We start from the raw sequence: 16,881 nt of genomic DNA on the forward strand, positions 1-16,881 counted from the left end.
TGGAGAGGACACAATCTCAGAATAGAGGGGCATCCTTTGAGAACGGAGATGAGGATGAATTCCTCTAGCCGGAGACGGGTGAATCGGTGGAATTTTTTGCCACAGGCAGCTGTGGAGGCCAAGTCGTTCGTTCTGTATATTTAAGACAGAGGTTGATGCATTCCTGATTGGTCAGGGCATGAAGGGATACAGGGAAATAGCTGGAGATTGGGGCTGAGAGGAAAATTGAATCATGATGAAATGACAGAGGAGACTCAATGGGTCAAATGTACTACTTCTGTTCCATTATCTTATGGTCTATATTGAAATTCCCTATGACTATTGCAACATTGCCCTTTTGGCATGCATTTTCCTTCTCCTGTTATAATTTGTAGCTACATTGTTACTACTGTTTGGCGGTCTGTATACAACACCCATCAGGGTCATTTTACTCTTGCAGTTCCTTAGCTCTATCCACAATGATTCAACACCTTCTGACCCTATGTCACTTCTTTCTAATTATTTGATTTCATTTTTTCCAACAGAGCCATGCTGCCTCCTCTGCCTTCCTGCCTGTTCTTTCGATACAATGTGTATCCTTGGACATTAGGATTCCAGCTATAATCTTCTTTCAGCCATGATGAACTGGGCTTGTACCCGTTGGAATTTAGAAGATTGAGGGAGGATCTGATTGAAACGTATAAGATCCTAAAGGGATTGGACAGGCTAGATGCAGGAAGATTGTTCCCGATGTTGGGGAAGTCCAGAACGAGGGGCCACAGTTTGAGGATAGAGGGGAAGCCTTTTAGGACCGAGATTAGGAAAAACTCCTTCACACAGAGAGTGGTGAATCTGTGGAATTCTCTGCCACAGGAAACAGTTGAGGCCAGTTCATTGGCTATATTTAAGAGGGAGTTAGATATGGCCCTTGTGGCTATGGGGGTCAGGGGGTATGGAGGGAAGGCTGGGGCGGGGTTCTGAGTTGGATGATCAGTCATGATCATAATAAATGGCGGTGCAGGCTCGAAGGGCCAAATGGCCTACTCCTGCACCTATTTTCTATGTTTCTATGTTTCTATGTTTCTATGATTCAGTCATGCCTACAACATCATCCATGCCTGTCTGCAACTGTGCTATAAGTTCGCCTTTCTTATTCCGAATACTGCGCGCATTCAAATACAACACCTTCAGTTCTATATTCCTGATTTTGTCTGCCTCTTATATTGCAACTCACCCTGTTGATGCAATTTTGCCCTATCAACAGCCTCTCCTCACTACACATTGCCTCTGTTGTAAAGCAGCTACCTCATCTTCAACACTATCACTATCATCCGCATTTCCTACACTATCTCTAGCATTGAAATATACACAACTCGGGATACTAGTCGTACCATGGTCAACCTTTTGATTCCTAATTTGGCTGAGGTCTTACCAACATCTGCCTCCACAACCTCTCCACATACTGTTCAAGCACTCTGGTTCCTATCCCCCTGCAACTTTAGTTTAAGCTCCAAAGTGCAGCATTAACAAAGCTTCCCACTAGGATATTAGTCCCCCTCCAGTTCAGGTGCAAACTGTCCCTTCTGTATAGGTCCCACCTTCCCTGGAAGAGAGCCCAATGATCCAAACATCTTATGCCTCCCTTCTACACCAACTCCTTAGCTATTTATTAAATTGTATAATCTTCCTCATTCTGGCCTCACTCGCACATGGCATGGGTAGCAACCCTGAGATCACAACCATGGCCCAGCTAGACGAGTACTAGACCAACACCCAATGAGACCAGGAACCACTAATCTGGTACCCTCCTAGACCAACACCACCTGAACTAGGACCCACATGAAACAGGACCTTCTTAGACCAGAACCCAAATGGATCAGAACTAGAGCAGGACTAGACCAGACCTACCTAGGGCGGGACCCACAGAGACCAGGATCAGGACTAGAATATGATCAATCTAGACAGAACCAAGTCCAGAACCCACCTTGATCAGAATCCACCAAATCAAGGATTAGACCAGGACCCACCAAGAATAGGACTTGTCTCGACCAGGACTAGGTCAGGACACACCTCAATCAGAACTAGACCAAAACTCACCTAGATCAAGACTACACCAGGACCCACCTAGACCAGGTCCCACCGGTATCAATCTAGACTAGGACCCAACTAAACCAGGATCCACCTTAACCAGAACCTTCCTAGACCAGGATTAGAGCAGTACCCACCTAGATCAGGTCCAGACTAGGACCCATCTACACCAGGACTAGACCATGATCAATGTAGACCAGGACTAGACCAGAACCCACTTAGACCAGGACCAACCAAGACCAGGATTCACCTAAACCACAAGTCACCTTAACCAGGGCTAGAGCAGGAGCCAGACAGATCAGAATTACATAGACCGGACCCACCTAGACCAGAGCCAACCTAGACCAGGACTAGATCAGGACTGGAGCCAGACCTGTCTAGACCAGGACCCTCTGACATCAGCAGCCACCTTGACCAGGACTAGACAAGGCCCCACCAATGCAAGGACTAGTTCAGACTTAGACCAGCACCCATCTAAACTAGGACCAGATCAACACCCACATAGAACAGAACGTAGACTAGGACCCATCTAGACAAAGACCAATCGTGCATCTACTACATCCTGCCCTCAAACCCCAGTGCCATAGAGCAGAAACAGCACTTCCCCTGCCTGATCTGAATGAGAGCATGGGGGCCTTAAACCAGTCAACATTCCAGTTCTTTTCTGAACTAGAGAAAGAATAGTGCAATGTGGACAAGCTGATCTTAGACCATAAGACATAGGAGCAGAATTGGGCCATCCCATCCAGCTCATCGAATCTGTTCCACCATTCAATCATGGCTGATCCTTTTTTTAATCTCCTCCTCAACCCCAGTTCCCGGCCTTCTCTCTGTAACTTTTGATACCATAATATCCAATCAAGAACCTATCAATCTCTGCCTTAAATACACACATCTTACACAAGGCATTGATGTGTGCAGGTGTTTCTTATAACTTTCTAGCAATACTGAATAATTGGAGAGCACCTCTTACCTGTTGGGGTCAAAATTGCCAATGGTGTAACTATTGGCACTGGTGCTCTGCTGCTGGAGGCCACGGTATTCCTCCCGGGCCTGGAGGTATCCTCGCTCTAGGACATCTTGACCCTCCCTCAATTTCTGAAATGCCTGGAAACACGAGAGGAATCAAGAGGACTCTTGAGGTTAGTCCAGGGCTGTAGGGCAGAGTGCAAAGCCTGATAGTACTTGTTAATGATCTTGACAAGTTAGAAGCAGTAGCAGGCCATTTAGTCCTTCAATGCAGTTGATTGCCCAGAACCAATGCCCTCTTGTTTTATCCATACTCCTTGATCGCTTTAGCTATTATACAATTTTTAACTCCTTTGTGAATATACTTAAGGATTCTGTCTCAGCCACATTCTGCGGTAGAGAATTCCACACTGTTTGGGTGGAAACATCTTCCTCCCCACCACCCCTACCCCACTCAAGTCCTAAGAAGCCTTACCTGGGTCTTTTGATTCAGAATTTCTCTGTCATCAGGAACATCCATCCTACAGTCTGCAGGGGAACCAGTGATCACAATAGAAGATCCAGGTGTCTTTGAGTTGATCCACACAGAAATGGGCCCTTGAACCCAGCATGTCTATGCTGACCATACATGGTCACCGGCAGTCATAGAGCCATACAGCACACAGCAGGCCCTTCATCCCATCTCATCCATGCCCACCAAGCTAGTCCCATTTGCTCATGTTTGGCCCATATCCCTTTATACCTTTCCAATTTATGTACTTGTGCAAGTGTCTTTTAAATGTTAATTTACCTGCCTCAACCACTCCCCCTGGCAACTCATTCCATACACTGACTACGATCTGGGCGAAAGCATTGCCTCCCAGGTTCCTATTAAATCATTCCCTTCACACCTTAAACCTGTGTCCACTAGTTCTTGATTCCCAACCATGGGGTAAAGATTGCATTCACCCTCATAGTCTTATACACCTCTGTTATATCTCCCCTCATTCTCTGATGCTCCAATGAAAAAAGTTCCAACCTGGTCATCTCTCCCCATAACTCAGTGACGAGTGGCATCACCAACATCTCGTGCAACTGTGATATTCTTCATCCTTCCAGCCCCATTATTTCCTCAACCAACTTCCCTGCCCAGACCCCATGATAACTGAAGTTAATGTCCTTTTTCTGCAGGTACTGTCTGCACCTCCTTCAACCTACAATAATCAATCCACTTCAAGAAAGCAATCCCTACCCTTTCAACCTAGCAAACATTGTCCATTCCTCTCTGCATCCCATTGCCTCACAAATCTGTGTCCATGTTACCAGCTGGATACATTACCTTTAGCTGAGCCCCTGATGACAGCTTTCTAGCTTTAAGGAATGTTTCAAACGTACCAATCTGTCAGAGAGAAAAGATGGACAAATACACATGTCAGTGGAATAAAATAAACTAAAGTAGACAAAGCCAAAATACTTGCTGAGTATGGTTCAGAAAAGATCCTAAGATACAAGAGCAGAATTAAACCATTTGGCCCATCGCGCCTGCTCCACCATTTCATCATGCCGATCCAATTTTCCTCTCAGCCCAAATTTGCTGCCTTCTCCCCGTATCCCTTCATGCCCTGACCAGTCAAGAATCTATCAACCTCTGCCTTAAATATACAGAAAGACTTGGCCTCCACAGCCACCTATGGCAAAGAATTCCACAGATACACCGCTCTGGCAGCTCCTGTGATGCGGTTGGTGTCAAACAGCTTCTGTCATTCCTTTGCATTCATCAACTGGGAGGGGAAGGGAAGCCTGCTCCACAGGCAACGGCTTGCTCTCCATATCGTACTGTCCTGGCTTGTATGTCACATAGGCAGGAAGGACGCAACATCCAATTTCAACCCTGCCTAATGGAGAGCTATCCACTTGCACTAGAAACGCAAAGCACGTGGAATGTTTACATACAATATGTAGATAGATAGATCATGAAGACACGCAGTCCTCTTTTATTGTCATTTAGTAATTAATTAGTAGTACCTGATTAATTAGGAGGTTCTGTGGTGTTTTCATCAAGTGCTTAAAGGCTTTTATCATTTTAAGAGTAATCTAATTCTCTTTCAGCTATTACCCTTTAGACAAACTATGGCTACAAACAACGTTTGCAAAGGTATGAAAGATGCTCCCATGGAATGAGTGCAAATATATGAAAAGTGCACACAATGGGCTCAGAGAGATTCGGAATTACTCGTTAGCCAAGGAAAACAAGACTTTGCCCTAGTTATTCAGGTTTAAGGGGTGAACCCATTAACCCAGCGAATGTGTTGCAATATAGGTTCAAAGACTACAACTTATTAAAACTTGTACAAATGTCATCAAGACACAGCGGAGTGCTGTGGAGACCTAATCACTAGCATTATTCAGCAGGTCTCACCTGTTCCTGCAGAGCCTCAATCTGCTGGGCAAGGGCCCAAGTCACACAGTCGCCTGCTGTTGGCTCCACTGTGGGGTCATTCTGGCTGGAGATCCAGGTCCCACCCAATGTTCCTGGCAACTCCCGCATGTCCTGACATTCTGACAGAGGGAATTCAGACAAGGTTAATTCAGCAGCACCTATTGTTCGGATAGCCCAAGCCCAGAGCCTATAGGTTCGGTGTCACTGCCCCAGCCCAGGACCAGTAGGTTCGGTGTCACTGCCCCAGCCCAGGACTAGCAGCTTCGGTGTCACTGCTCCAGCCCAGGACCAGCAGGTCCAGTGTCACTGCTCCAGCCCAGGACTAGTAGGTTCGGTGTCACTGCTCCAGCCCAGGACTAGTAGGTTCGGTGTCACTGCTCCAGCCCAGGACCAGCAGGTCCAGTGTCACTGCTCCAGCCCAGGACTAGCAGATTCAGTGTCACTGCCCCAGCCCAGGACCAGCAGGTCCAGTGTCACTGCTCCAGCCCAGGACCAGCAGGTCCAGTGTCACTGCTCCAGCCCAGGACTAGCAGGTTCGGTGTCACTGCCCCAGCCCAGGACCAGCAGGTTTGGTCTAACTGCCCCAACAGGACCAGCAGATTTGATGTGATTGCTCCAGCCCAAGACCAGTAGCCTTGTTAAGATAGCCCTAGCCCAGAGCCAGCAGATTTGCAGTGACTATCCCAGCCCGAGAACAATAGATTTGGTGTGACTGCCATAGCCCAGAGCCAGGAGGTTTGTTGTGAATATCCCAGCCCAAGAACGTTAGGTTTGGTTGCTTGTTAGAATCATGCTGCTGCTCATTGTGTGGACAGTTAGCAACTTTTTCCCAGGGCAGAATTTGCTTATTTAGGTAGGTAAACAGAGGGAAGTTAGGTCGCTCTATTGGTAAAAAATGAAATCAAATCCTTAGACAGAGGTGACATAGGATCAGAAGATATAGAATCCTTGTGGGTAGAGTTAAGACACTGCAAGGGTAAAATGACCCTGATTGGAGTTGTAAACAGGTCACATAACAGTAGCCAGGATGTGGGATACAAATTACAACAGGAGATAGAAAAGGCATGCCAGAAGGACAGTGTTACAAGTCATGGGGAATTTCAATATGCAGGTAGATTGGGAAATCAGGTTGGTGCTGATTCCTAAGAGAGAGAATTTGTAGAATGCTTACAAGATGGAATTTTGGAGCAGCTAGTGGTTGAGCCCACTAGGTGAAAGGCTATTCTGCATTGGGTGTTGTATAATGAACTGGATTTGATTAAGGAGCTTAAGGTAAAGGAACCCGAAGGAAGCAGTCATCATAATATGGTAGAATTCACCCTGCAATTTAAGAGGGAGAAGCTAAAGTCAAATGTATCAGCATTAAGTGGAGTAAAGGGATTTATAGAGGCATGAGAAAGGAGTTGGCCAAAGTTGACCGGAAGGGAACACTAGCAGAGATGATGGCAGAGCAGCAATGACTGGCATTTCTGGGAGTCATTTAGAAATTTCTTCAGCCAGAGGGCGGTGAATTTGTAGAATTTGTTACCACAGGCCACAGGCAGCTGAGGAGGCCAGATTGTTGGGTGTATTTAAGGCAGAGCTTGAAAGGTTCTTGATTGGATATGACATCAAAGGTTATGGGGAGAAGGATCAGCCATGATTGAATGGTGCAGCAGAATCGATTGGGCCAAATGGCCTACTTCTTTGCTTATGTCTTATGGTCTTAGATAGGTGGAGGGGCAGGTAGTGTTGAGGAATCTGGGAGGCTGCAGAAGGGCTTACACAGATTAGGAGAATGGACAAAGAAGTGGCAGATGGAATAGAGTGTTGCGAAGTGTATGGTCGTTGCATATAGGTAGAATGACCCATAGTATTAGCATTAGTAGTAGTAGTACAGTAGTATTACTATTACTATTTATTATTTATGGTGCAACTATAACAAAAACCAATTTCCCCCGGGATCAATAAAGTATGACTATGACTATGAGTAAAAGCCTAGACCATTTTCTAAGTTGGGAGGAAATTCAAAAATCTGATGCACAAAGGGACTTGGGAATCATCATGCAAGATTGAGTTAGTGGTGTGGAAGGCAAATGCAATGTCAGCATTTATTTTGAGAGGACTAGTGTAATAGCACTAGTGTGTAGTGTTGGTCTTATCTCGTGTGACTGGTTGCCTCACTCAGGATCAGAAAATCAAATTATACAGTACTACACTAAGTGCTAGTAGGCCATCAGAGGCTCTAGGTATTGAAAGGAGGCAGTGAAGAATGAGTGAAATTCTTAGAATAACCTTTATTTCGCCAATTTCTCTAATTAGATCTAGTGTTATTCCCTACTTAAAGGTTTACAGACTAACCTTTCCTTTAAGTATCCCTAGTTAATTAGAAAACTTTTGAACTCCTATTCTTGAGTATTCTGGTTAACTTCAGCTTCAGTTCCAGTCAGTATATCTATAAATTCAAATTCAAATATTATACAGCTTAACTCCTTTCATGACAATTCTCCAACATCACAACTTTTAAACAAAGTAAAACTCGTTCAGTAACTTATCAAAGACTTTGCAAAAGTGATCAATTCTTGCAGAAAATTCAGATCCTTTGAATGAAAATAAACTTGTACATCCAACCGTATTAAATTCCCTAGGTTATTAGACGTTTCGTTCCCACGCTCGGGTGGCTTGCCATCTTGTTTCTTGATTTGTTGGATGAAATAGTTGAACATCCACGGAAAGTCCATTCACAAACTTGTACAAAAAACCTGACCAAATCTCTTGGTGTGATTTAACAGAACTAATTCCCAGTTACACAGTAGAGATCTTGGCCACTCACCTCTGCCGATATTGTCTCGTTATAGCTGTAACTTCAATAGATCTTTTATTGCTATTGTCTCTCCTCCAGGGGTTTCACCCTGAGGTTTTCAAGTAAGTAGGGTAGAGATACTCACTACTAATTCTAATTTTAACAGTTTTTATCTTTAGTTTCTAACAGTTTACTGCGTTTCTCTCGCTTTCCTGTGCCTGCATCAGCCATGCCTTGTTCTTGCATAGCTTTATTTTCCCAAGTTCTCTTTTTTAAAAATAAAAATTTGGTAATCCTCATCTTTATGACTCTGCAGGTGGAGCTTTCTAACATTACATCTTTTGGGTTTAATTAACCTGGGTTACAGTAGAATTTAAAAATAGGGATGCAATGCTGAGGCTTTAAGACTGCACAGAGTATAGTGAGCAGTTTTAGAAACATAGAAAACCTACAGCACAATACAGGCCCTTCAGCCCACAAAGCTGTGCCGAAAATGTCCTTACCTTAGAACGACCTAGGGTTACCCATAGCCCTCTATTTTTCTAAGCTCCACGTATCCATCCAGGAGTCTCTTAAAAGACCCTATCGTATCCACCTCCACCGCTGCCGCCGGCAGTCCATTCCACGCACTCACCACTGTCTGCATCAAAAATTTACCCCTGACATCTCCTCTGTACCTACTTCCAAGCACCTTAAAACTGTGCCCTCTTGTGCTTGCCATTTCAGCCCTGAAAAAAAGCCTCTGACTATCCATATGATGAATGCCCTTTCACTATCTTGTACACCTCTATCAGACCACCTCTCATCCTCCGTTGCTCCAAGGAGAAAAGGCTGAGTTCACTCAACCTATTCTCATAAGCCATGCTCCCCAATCCAGGCAATATCCTTATAAATCTCCTCTGCACCCTTTCTTTGGTTTCCACGTCCTTCCTGTAGTGCGGCGACCAGAACTGAGCACAGTACTCCAAGTGGGGTCTGATCAATGTCCTATATAGCTGCAACATTACCTCTCGGCTCCTAAACTCAATCCCACGATTGATGAAGGCCAATGCACCGTATGTCTTCTTAACCCACACAGTCAACCTGTGTAGCAGCTTTGAGTGTACTATGAACTCAGACCCCAAGATCCCTCTGATCCTCCACATTGCCAAGGGTCTTGCCATTAATGCCATATTCTATCATCATATTTGACCTACCTCATACTTATCTGGGTTGAATTCTATCTGCCTCTTCTCAGCCCAGTTTTGCATCCTATCAATGTCTCGCTGCAACCTCTGACAGCCCTCCACACTATCCACAACACCCTCAACTTTTGTGTCATCAGCAAATTTACTAACCCACCCCTCTGCTTCCTCATCCAGGTCATTTATAAAAATCATAAAGAGTAGGGGTCCCAGCATGGATCCCTGAGGCACACCACTGGTCACCGGCCTCCATGCAGAATATGACCCGTCTACAACTACTCTTTGCCTTCTGTGGGAAAGCTAGTTCTGGATCCACAAAGCAAGGTCCCCTTGGATCCCAAGCCTCCTTACTTTCTCAATAAGCCTTGTATGAGGTACCTTATCAAATGCCTTGGTGAAATCCATATACACTACATCTACTGTTCTACCTTCATCAATGTGTTTAGTCACATCCTCAAAAAATTTCAATCAGGCTCGTAGGGCAAGATCTGCCTTTGACAAAGCCATGCTGACTATTCCTAATCATATTATGCCTCTCCAAATGTTCATAAATCCTGCCTCTCAGGATCTTCTCTAACCACTGAAGTAAGACTCACTGGTCTACAATTTCCTGGGCTATCCTTACTCCCTTTCTTGAATACGGAAACAACATCCGCAACCCTCCAATCCTCCAGAACCTCTCCCGTCCCCATCGATGATGAAAAGATCGTCGCCAGAGGCTCAATCTCCTCCCTCGCTTCCCACAGTAGCCTGGGGTACATCCGATCCGGTCCTGATGACTTATCCAACTTGATGCTTTCCAAAAGTTCCAGCACATCCTCTTCCTTAATATCTACATCCTCAAGCTTTTCTGTCTGCAGCAAGTCATCCCTACAATCACCAAGATCCTTCTCTGTAGTGAATACTGAAGCAAAGTACTCATTAAGTACCTCTGCCATCTTCTCCGGTTCCACACACACTTTTCCATTGTCACACTTGATTGGCTCTATTCTCTCACGTCTTATTCTCTTGCTCTTTACATGCTTGTGGAACGCTTTTTTTGGGCTCCTTATCTAATAAAGGATGTGCTGAGATTGGAGGCTGTTCAAGGGAGGTCATGAAAATGATTCTGGGATTGAACAGTGCTTGACGGCTCTGGGCCTGTACTCACTGGAATTTAGAAGAATGAGGATGGGGATCTCATTGAAAGCTATCAAATATCAAAAGGCCGAGATAGATTGAATGTGGAGTGAATGTTTCCTATAGTGGGGAGTCTAGGACCAGAAGGCACAACTTCATAATAGAGGAATGTCCATTTAGAAGAGAGATGAGGAAGAATTTCTTTAGCCAGAAGGTTGTGAATCTGTGGAATTCATTGTCACAGGTGGCTGTGGAGGCCAGCTCATTGGGTGTATTTAAGGTGGAGATTGATAGGTTCTTGATTAGTCAGGGTGTGAAAGACAGGAGAATTGGGTTGAGAGGGAAATGGATCAGCCATGATGAAATGGTGGAGCAGACACAAGTGGCCTAATTGTGGTCCTATGTCATATGATCTTATATGAGGGGGCATAGTTTTACGGTGATTGGAGGAACGTATTGGAGTAATGTTAGTGGTAGTTATTTTACAGAGAGAGTGGTGAGTGTGTGGAACGCCTTGCTAGGGTGTGTAAGAGGGAAGAGTTAAATTGATCGTGGAGCAGGGTTATATAAGTTGGCATAACATCATGGGCCAAAGGACCAGTACTGTGTTGCACTGTTCTATGTCTTACTTTATGAAATGAGGCTCTGACAAATTATTAAAGACACAGAAATAACCTCTGCACATGGCCATCACTGCACAGGAAGTTGAAAGCAATCTTCTCCATTTCCCTCTGAGTTTGAAGTTTCAGAATATCCCGTGACAGAAGAACAAAATGTCATGTTCTTACCTGTTTGAGCGTTGGAGTCCAGAGAGGGGCCTAATTTGGCTTTCTGTGGATGTGAGATGGCAAACGTCATGATCTTTGAAGCCTGATTCATGGATTCTCCCTGGAAACTGTGCCCCGGATTAGGAGGATCAACATGCAGGTTGACCTACACAATAACAGATGAAACTGAAAGCAAGCCCGAAGGGCGATATAAAACAACAGAACCTATTGAGCTTGCCTGCTCTCCCCTAAACAACCTCCAGTTACGATGAAAGGTCATCAGTGTTATACTTTGTAAATCCAAAACATAAAAACTAATTGAAAGGAAAACAAGGGAGCCAGGAAATGTGTGTCTAACTTCATTTGTACTCTAAGTGAGGAATGTAAATACGACATGATAGCAATTCATGTATTTTTACATATAACCCAGAATTAATTATTTAAACAAATAAAGAAGGCTTACTCAAACATAATAATTACAATATTACTCAAATATTACAGAAATATTAAATACATAACAATCAACCTGAAGCATTAACTCTATTCCTCTCACTCCCATCAGCCAACGCAATTTCTCCTTCCTGGTACAGTCAATCTTTCGTCACTTTTAACACCTCAATTTGATTTTGAATCTTCGAAACCCCAGAGATTCGAGCAAAAAAAATTGACAGGCTGAATTGCCTGTTTCAGTGCTGTACCGTTCTCCGTGTCTCTCTGTGTCTCTCTGTCTCTCTTCCTCCCTGTGGCCAGCTCAGACCATGACACCCATGACACCTGCCCCAACTATTCACCCTCTGTCATGGTGACACAGGTGAATTGTGGTTCTAAGTTGGCCTCTCCGGTACACCCATGTAAGGGACATACTGCTGTCAGTGAAGAGGGGATGTCCTGCCCACAGACTGCCCTGTTAAATCGACAGTAAATAGAGTGAGATTCTGTAAGATGTTTATTGTGTACAGAAGTCCATTGTGACTTACACAGCCAAGTTACGTAACTGAGAGCATGTCCAAACTCCTTGTGGCCAAGAGAGGCCTCCTCCCACACCTTACTCCACCGATCACTTTGTTTTTTTCTCCTCTCTCTGGCTGCCACCATCTTAAGTCAAGTCAAGTCGCTTTTTATTGTCATTTCAACCATTAACTGCTGGTACAGTACACAGTAAAAACGAAACAATGTTCCTCCAGGACGTGATAACTTTAGAGAGGGTGCAGAAGAGATTAGCCAGGATACTGCTGCATTAAAGAGCATATCTAATGAAAATAAGTTGAGTGAGCTAGGGTTTTTCTCTGTGGAGCAAAGGAGGATGAGAGGTGACTTGATAGATGTGTACAAGATGATAAGAGGAATAGAGTGAGAGGACAGCCAGAGGGATTTTCTCAGGGCAGAAATAGCTAATATGAGAGGACATAATTTTAAGGTGATGGAAGAAAGTATAGTGGGGATGTCAGAAGTATGTTTTTTTTACAAAGCAAGTGGTGGGTGCATGAGATCTGGAACATGGAGGTGCTCGAGGCAGATACTTTAGGCATACTTAAGAAACTCTTAGGCATATGGATGACTGATAGAAACATAGAAAATAGGTGCAGGAGTAGGCCATTCGGCCCTTCAAGCCTGCACCGCCATTCAGTATGATAATGGCTGATCATCCAACTCAGAACCCTATTACCAGCCTTCCCTCCATACCCCTGATCCCTTTAGCCACAAGGGCCATATCTAACTCCCTCTTAAATATAGCCAATGAACTGGCCTCAACTGTTTCCTGTGGCACAGAATTCCACAGATTCACCACTCTCTGTGCGAAGAAGTTTTTCCTAATCTCGGTCCTAAAAGGCTTCCCCTTTATCCTCAAACTGTGACCCCTCGTTCTGGACTCCCCCAACATCGGAAACAATCTTCCTGCATCTAGCCTGTCCAATCCCTTTAGGATTTTATACGTTTCAATAAGATCCCCCCTCAATCTTCTAAATTCCAACGAGTATAAGCCTAGTCGATCTAGCCTTTCATCATATGAAAGTCCTGCCATCCCAGGAATCAATCTGGTGAACCTTCTCTGTACTCCCTCTATGGCAAGGATGTCTTTCCTCAGATTAGGGGACCAAAACTGCACACAATACTCCAGGTGTGGTCTCACCAAGGCCTTGTACAACTGCAGTAGTACCTCCCTGCTCCTGTACTCAAATCCTCTTGCTATGAATGCCAGCATACCATTCGCCTTTTTCACCGCCTGCTGTACCTGCATGCCCACTTTCAAAGACTGGTGTATAATGACACCCAGGTCTCGTTGCACCTCCCCTTTTCCTAATTGGCCACCATTCATATAATAATCTGTTTTCCTGTTTTTGCCACCAAAGTGGATAACCTCACATTTATCCACATTAAATTGCATCTGCCATGAATTTGCCCACTCACTTAACCTATCCAAGTCACCCTGCATCCTCTTAGCATCCTCCTCACAGCTAACACTGCCGCCCAGCTTTGTGTCGTCCGCAGATTTGGAGATGCTGCATTTAATTCCCTCATCTATGTCATCAATATATATTGTAAACAACTGGGGTCCCAGCACTGAGCCTTGCGGTACCCCACTAGTCACTGCCTGCCATTCTGAAAAGGTCCCGTTTATTCCCATTCTTTGCTTCCTGTCTGCCAACCAATTCTCTATCCACATCAATACCATATCCCCAATACTGTGTGCTTTAAGTTTGCACACTAACCTCCTGTGTGGGACCTTGTCAAAAGCCTTTTGAAAATCCAAATATACCACATCCACTGGTTCTCCCCTATCCACTCTACTAGTTACATCCTCAAAAAATTCTATGAGATTCGTCAGACATGATTTTCCTTTCACAAATCCATGCTGACTTTGTCCGATGATTTCACTGCTTTCCAAATGTGCTGTTATCACATCTTTGATAACTGACTCCAGCAGTTTCCCCACCACCGATGTTAGGCTAACCGGTCTATAATTCCCCGGTTTCTCTCTCCCTCCTTTTTTAAAAAGTGGGGTTACATTAGCCACCCTCCAATCCTCAGGAACTAGTCCAGAATCTAAAGAGTTTTGAAAAATTATCACTAATGCATCCACTATTTCTTGGGCTACTTCCTTAAGCACTCTGGGATGCAGACCATCTGGCCCTGGGGATTTATCTGCCTTTAATCCCTTCAATTTACCTAACACCACTTCCCTACTAACATGTATTTCCCTCATTTCCTCCATCTCACTCGACCCTCTGTCCCCTACTATTTCCGGAAGATTATTTATGTCCTCCTTAGTGAAGACAGAAGCAAAGTAGTTATTCAATTGGTCTGCCATGTCCTTGCTCCCCATAATCAATTCACCTGTTTCTGTCTCTAGGGGACCTACATTTGTCTTAACCAATCTTTTTCTTTTCACATATCTATAAAAGCTTTGAGAGAAAATTAAAAGACTGGCACCATATTATGGACCGAAAGGCCTGTACTATGTTGTAGTGTTCTATGTTCTATGTGTAATACCTGGTTTAAGACAATATTTTATTAATACAGTTATGCTGTTGCGCATTTTATTTGCTGCAAAATGCAACTATATTAAAGAAAAGTGTTCCTTTAATTACATTATACACATAATAATATAAAGTTTCAATTGAGTTACATTTTTTTATTTAATCTAAAAATTCAGTCGATTAATAAATTGGGCTTTTTGAATTAGCCAATAGGAGTTGTCTTGTTAACATTTTGGCCAATAAGATGTCTGAAAAAGAAATGGATAATGGGTAGCCATACCAGAGAGAGCGTGGGGTCAAAGTAGTTTTGAGAAAAGAGGAGAAAAGAAATGGACAACAAACACAGTGGAAGAACATGGTGAAATGCTCACAGAACCAAATTTAGAAGGACAGACACAGATGTCAGAAAATCCTCATGCAGACTATGCTCTCACAGAGAATGTGCAAATAACTTTCAGTTAGTTATCTAGAACACGACATTGCAGAAAAGGCGAGAGGAGACAAGTCAACACCTTTCCTTGGATGTTGTGTGGATATTTATTTTATTTTACTTGAACTTGTTCTTCAGCACAGAACCATTTCAGTACCATGAGTAAGTGAACTGAGGAAACTGGATCGGTTGTCCACGGGAATGGTACCGGAGGATTGGAGGGAGGCAAATATTGTTCCCTTGTTCAAAAAAGGTAGTAGGGATAGTCCGGGTAATTATAGACCAGTGAGCCTTACGTCTGTGGTGGGAAAGCTGTTGGAAAAGATTCTTAGAGATAGGATCTATAGGCATTTAGAGAATCATGGTCTGATCAGGGACAGTCAGCATGGCTTTGTGAAGGGCAGATCGTGTCTAACAAGCCTGATAGAGTTCTTTGAGGAGGTGAGCAGGCATATAGATGAGGGTAGTGCAGTGGATGTGATCTATATGGATTTTAGTAAGGCATTTGACAAAGTTCCAGACGGTAGGCTTATTCAGAAAGTTAGAAGGCATGGGATCCAGGGAAGTTTGGCCAGGTGGATTCAGAATTGGCTTGCCTGCAGAAGGCAGAGGGTGGTGGTGGAGAGAGTACATTCAGATTGGAGGATTGTGACTAGTGGTGTCCCACAAGAATCTGTTCTGGGACCTCTACTTTTCGTGATTTTTATTAACGACCTGGATGTGGGGGTAGAAGGGTGGGTTGGCAAGTTTGCAGAGGACACAAAGGTCGGTGGTGTTGCAGATAGTGTAGAGGATTGTCAAAGATTGCAGAGAGACATTGATAGGATGCAGAAGTGGGCTGAGAAGTGGCAGATGGGGTTCAACCTGGAGAAGTGTGAGGTAGTACACTTTGGAAGGACAAACTCCAAGGCAGAGTACAAAGTAAATGGCAGGATACTTGGTAGTGTGGAGGAGCAGAGGGATCTCAGGGTACATGTCCACAGATCCCTGAAAGTTGCCTCACAGGTGGATAGGGTAGTTAAGAAAGCTTATGGGGTGTTAGCTTTCATAAGTCGAGGGATAGAGTTTAAGAGTCGTGATGTAATGATGCAGCTCTATAAAACTCTGCTTAGGACACACTTGGAGTAATGTGTCCAGTTCTGGTCACCTCACTATAGGAAGGTTGTGGAAGCATTGGAAAGGGTACAGAGGAGATTTACCAGGATGCTGCCTGGTTTAGAAAGTATGCATTATGATCAGAGATTAAGGGAGCTAGGGCTTTACTCTTTGGAGAGAAGGAGGATGAGAGGAGACATGATAGAGGTGTGCAAGATAATAAGAGGAATAGATAGAGTGGATAGCCAGTGCCTCTTCCCCAGGGCACCACTGCTCAATACAAGAGGACATGGCTTTAAGGTAAGGGGTGGGAAATTCAAGGGGGATATTAGAGGAAGGTTTTTTACTCAGAGTGGTTGGTGCGTGGAATGCACTGCCTGAGTCAGTGGTGGAGGCAGATACACTAGTGAAGTTTAAGAGACTACTAGACAGGTATATGGAGGAATCTAAGGTGGGGGCTTATATGGGAGGCAGGATTTGAGGGTCGGCACAACATTGTGGGCCGAAGGGCCTGTACTGCGCTGTACTATTCAATGTTCTATGTTCTATTACATGATATGAACTCCAGTG

General features: G+C 44.2%; 1 protein-coding gene across 7 annotated transcripts in view; it reads right to left on the bottom strand.

The window, feature by feature from the left end:
- The window catches only part of akna (AT-hook transcription factor), a 141,920-nt gene that overhangs the window by 82,269 nt on the left and 42,770 nt on the right, over nucleotides 1–16,881 (bottom strand). For all 7 annotated transcript variants that reach the window (XM_072240001.1, XM_072239999.1, XM_072239996.1 and 4 more), the window contains 4 exons: nucleotides 11,329–11,473; nucleotides 5,435–5,574; nucleotides 4,355–4,414; nucleotides 3,041–3,174 (listed from right to left, as the gene is read on the bottom strand). In XM_072240001.1, the coding sequence (XP_072096102.1) occupies nucleotides 3,041–3,174; nucleotides 4,355–4,414; nucleotides 5,435–5,574; nucleotides 11,329–11,473 (479 nt within the window). The remainder of the gene's footprint in view (nucleotides 1–3,040; nucleotides 3,175–4,354; nucleotides 4,415–5,434; nucleotides 5,575–11,328; nucleotides 11,474–16,881) is intronic.

Source organism: Mobula birostris, chromosome 22 (assembly GCF_030028105.1).
Source record: "Mobula birostris isolate sMobBir1 chromosome 22, sMobBir1.hap1, whole genome shotgun sequence".
Lineage (NCBI taxonomy): Eukaryota > Metazoa > Chordata > Chondrichthyes > Myliobatiformes > Myliobatidae > Mobula > Mobula birostris.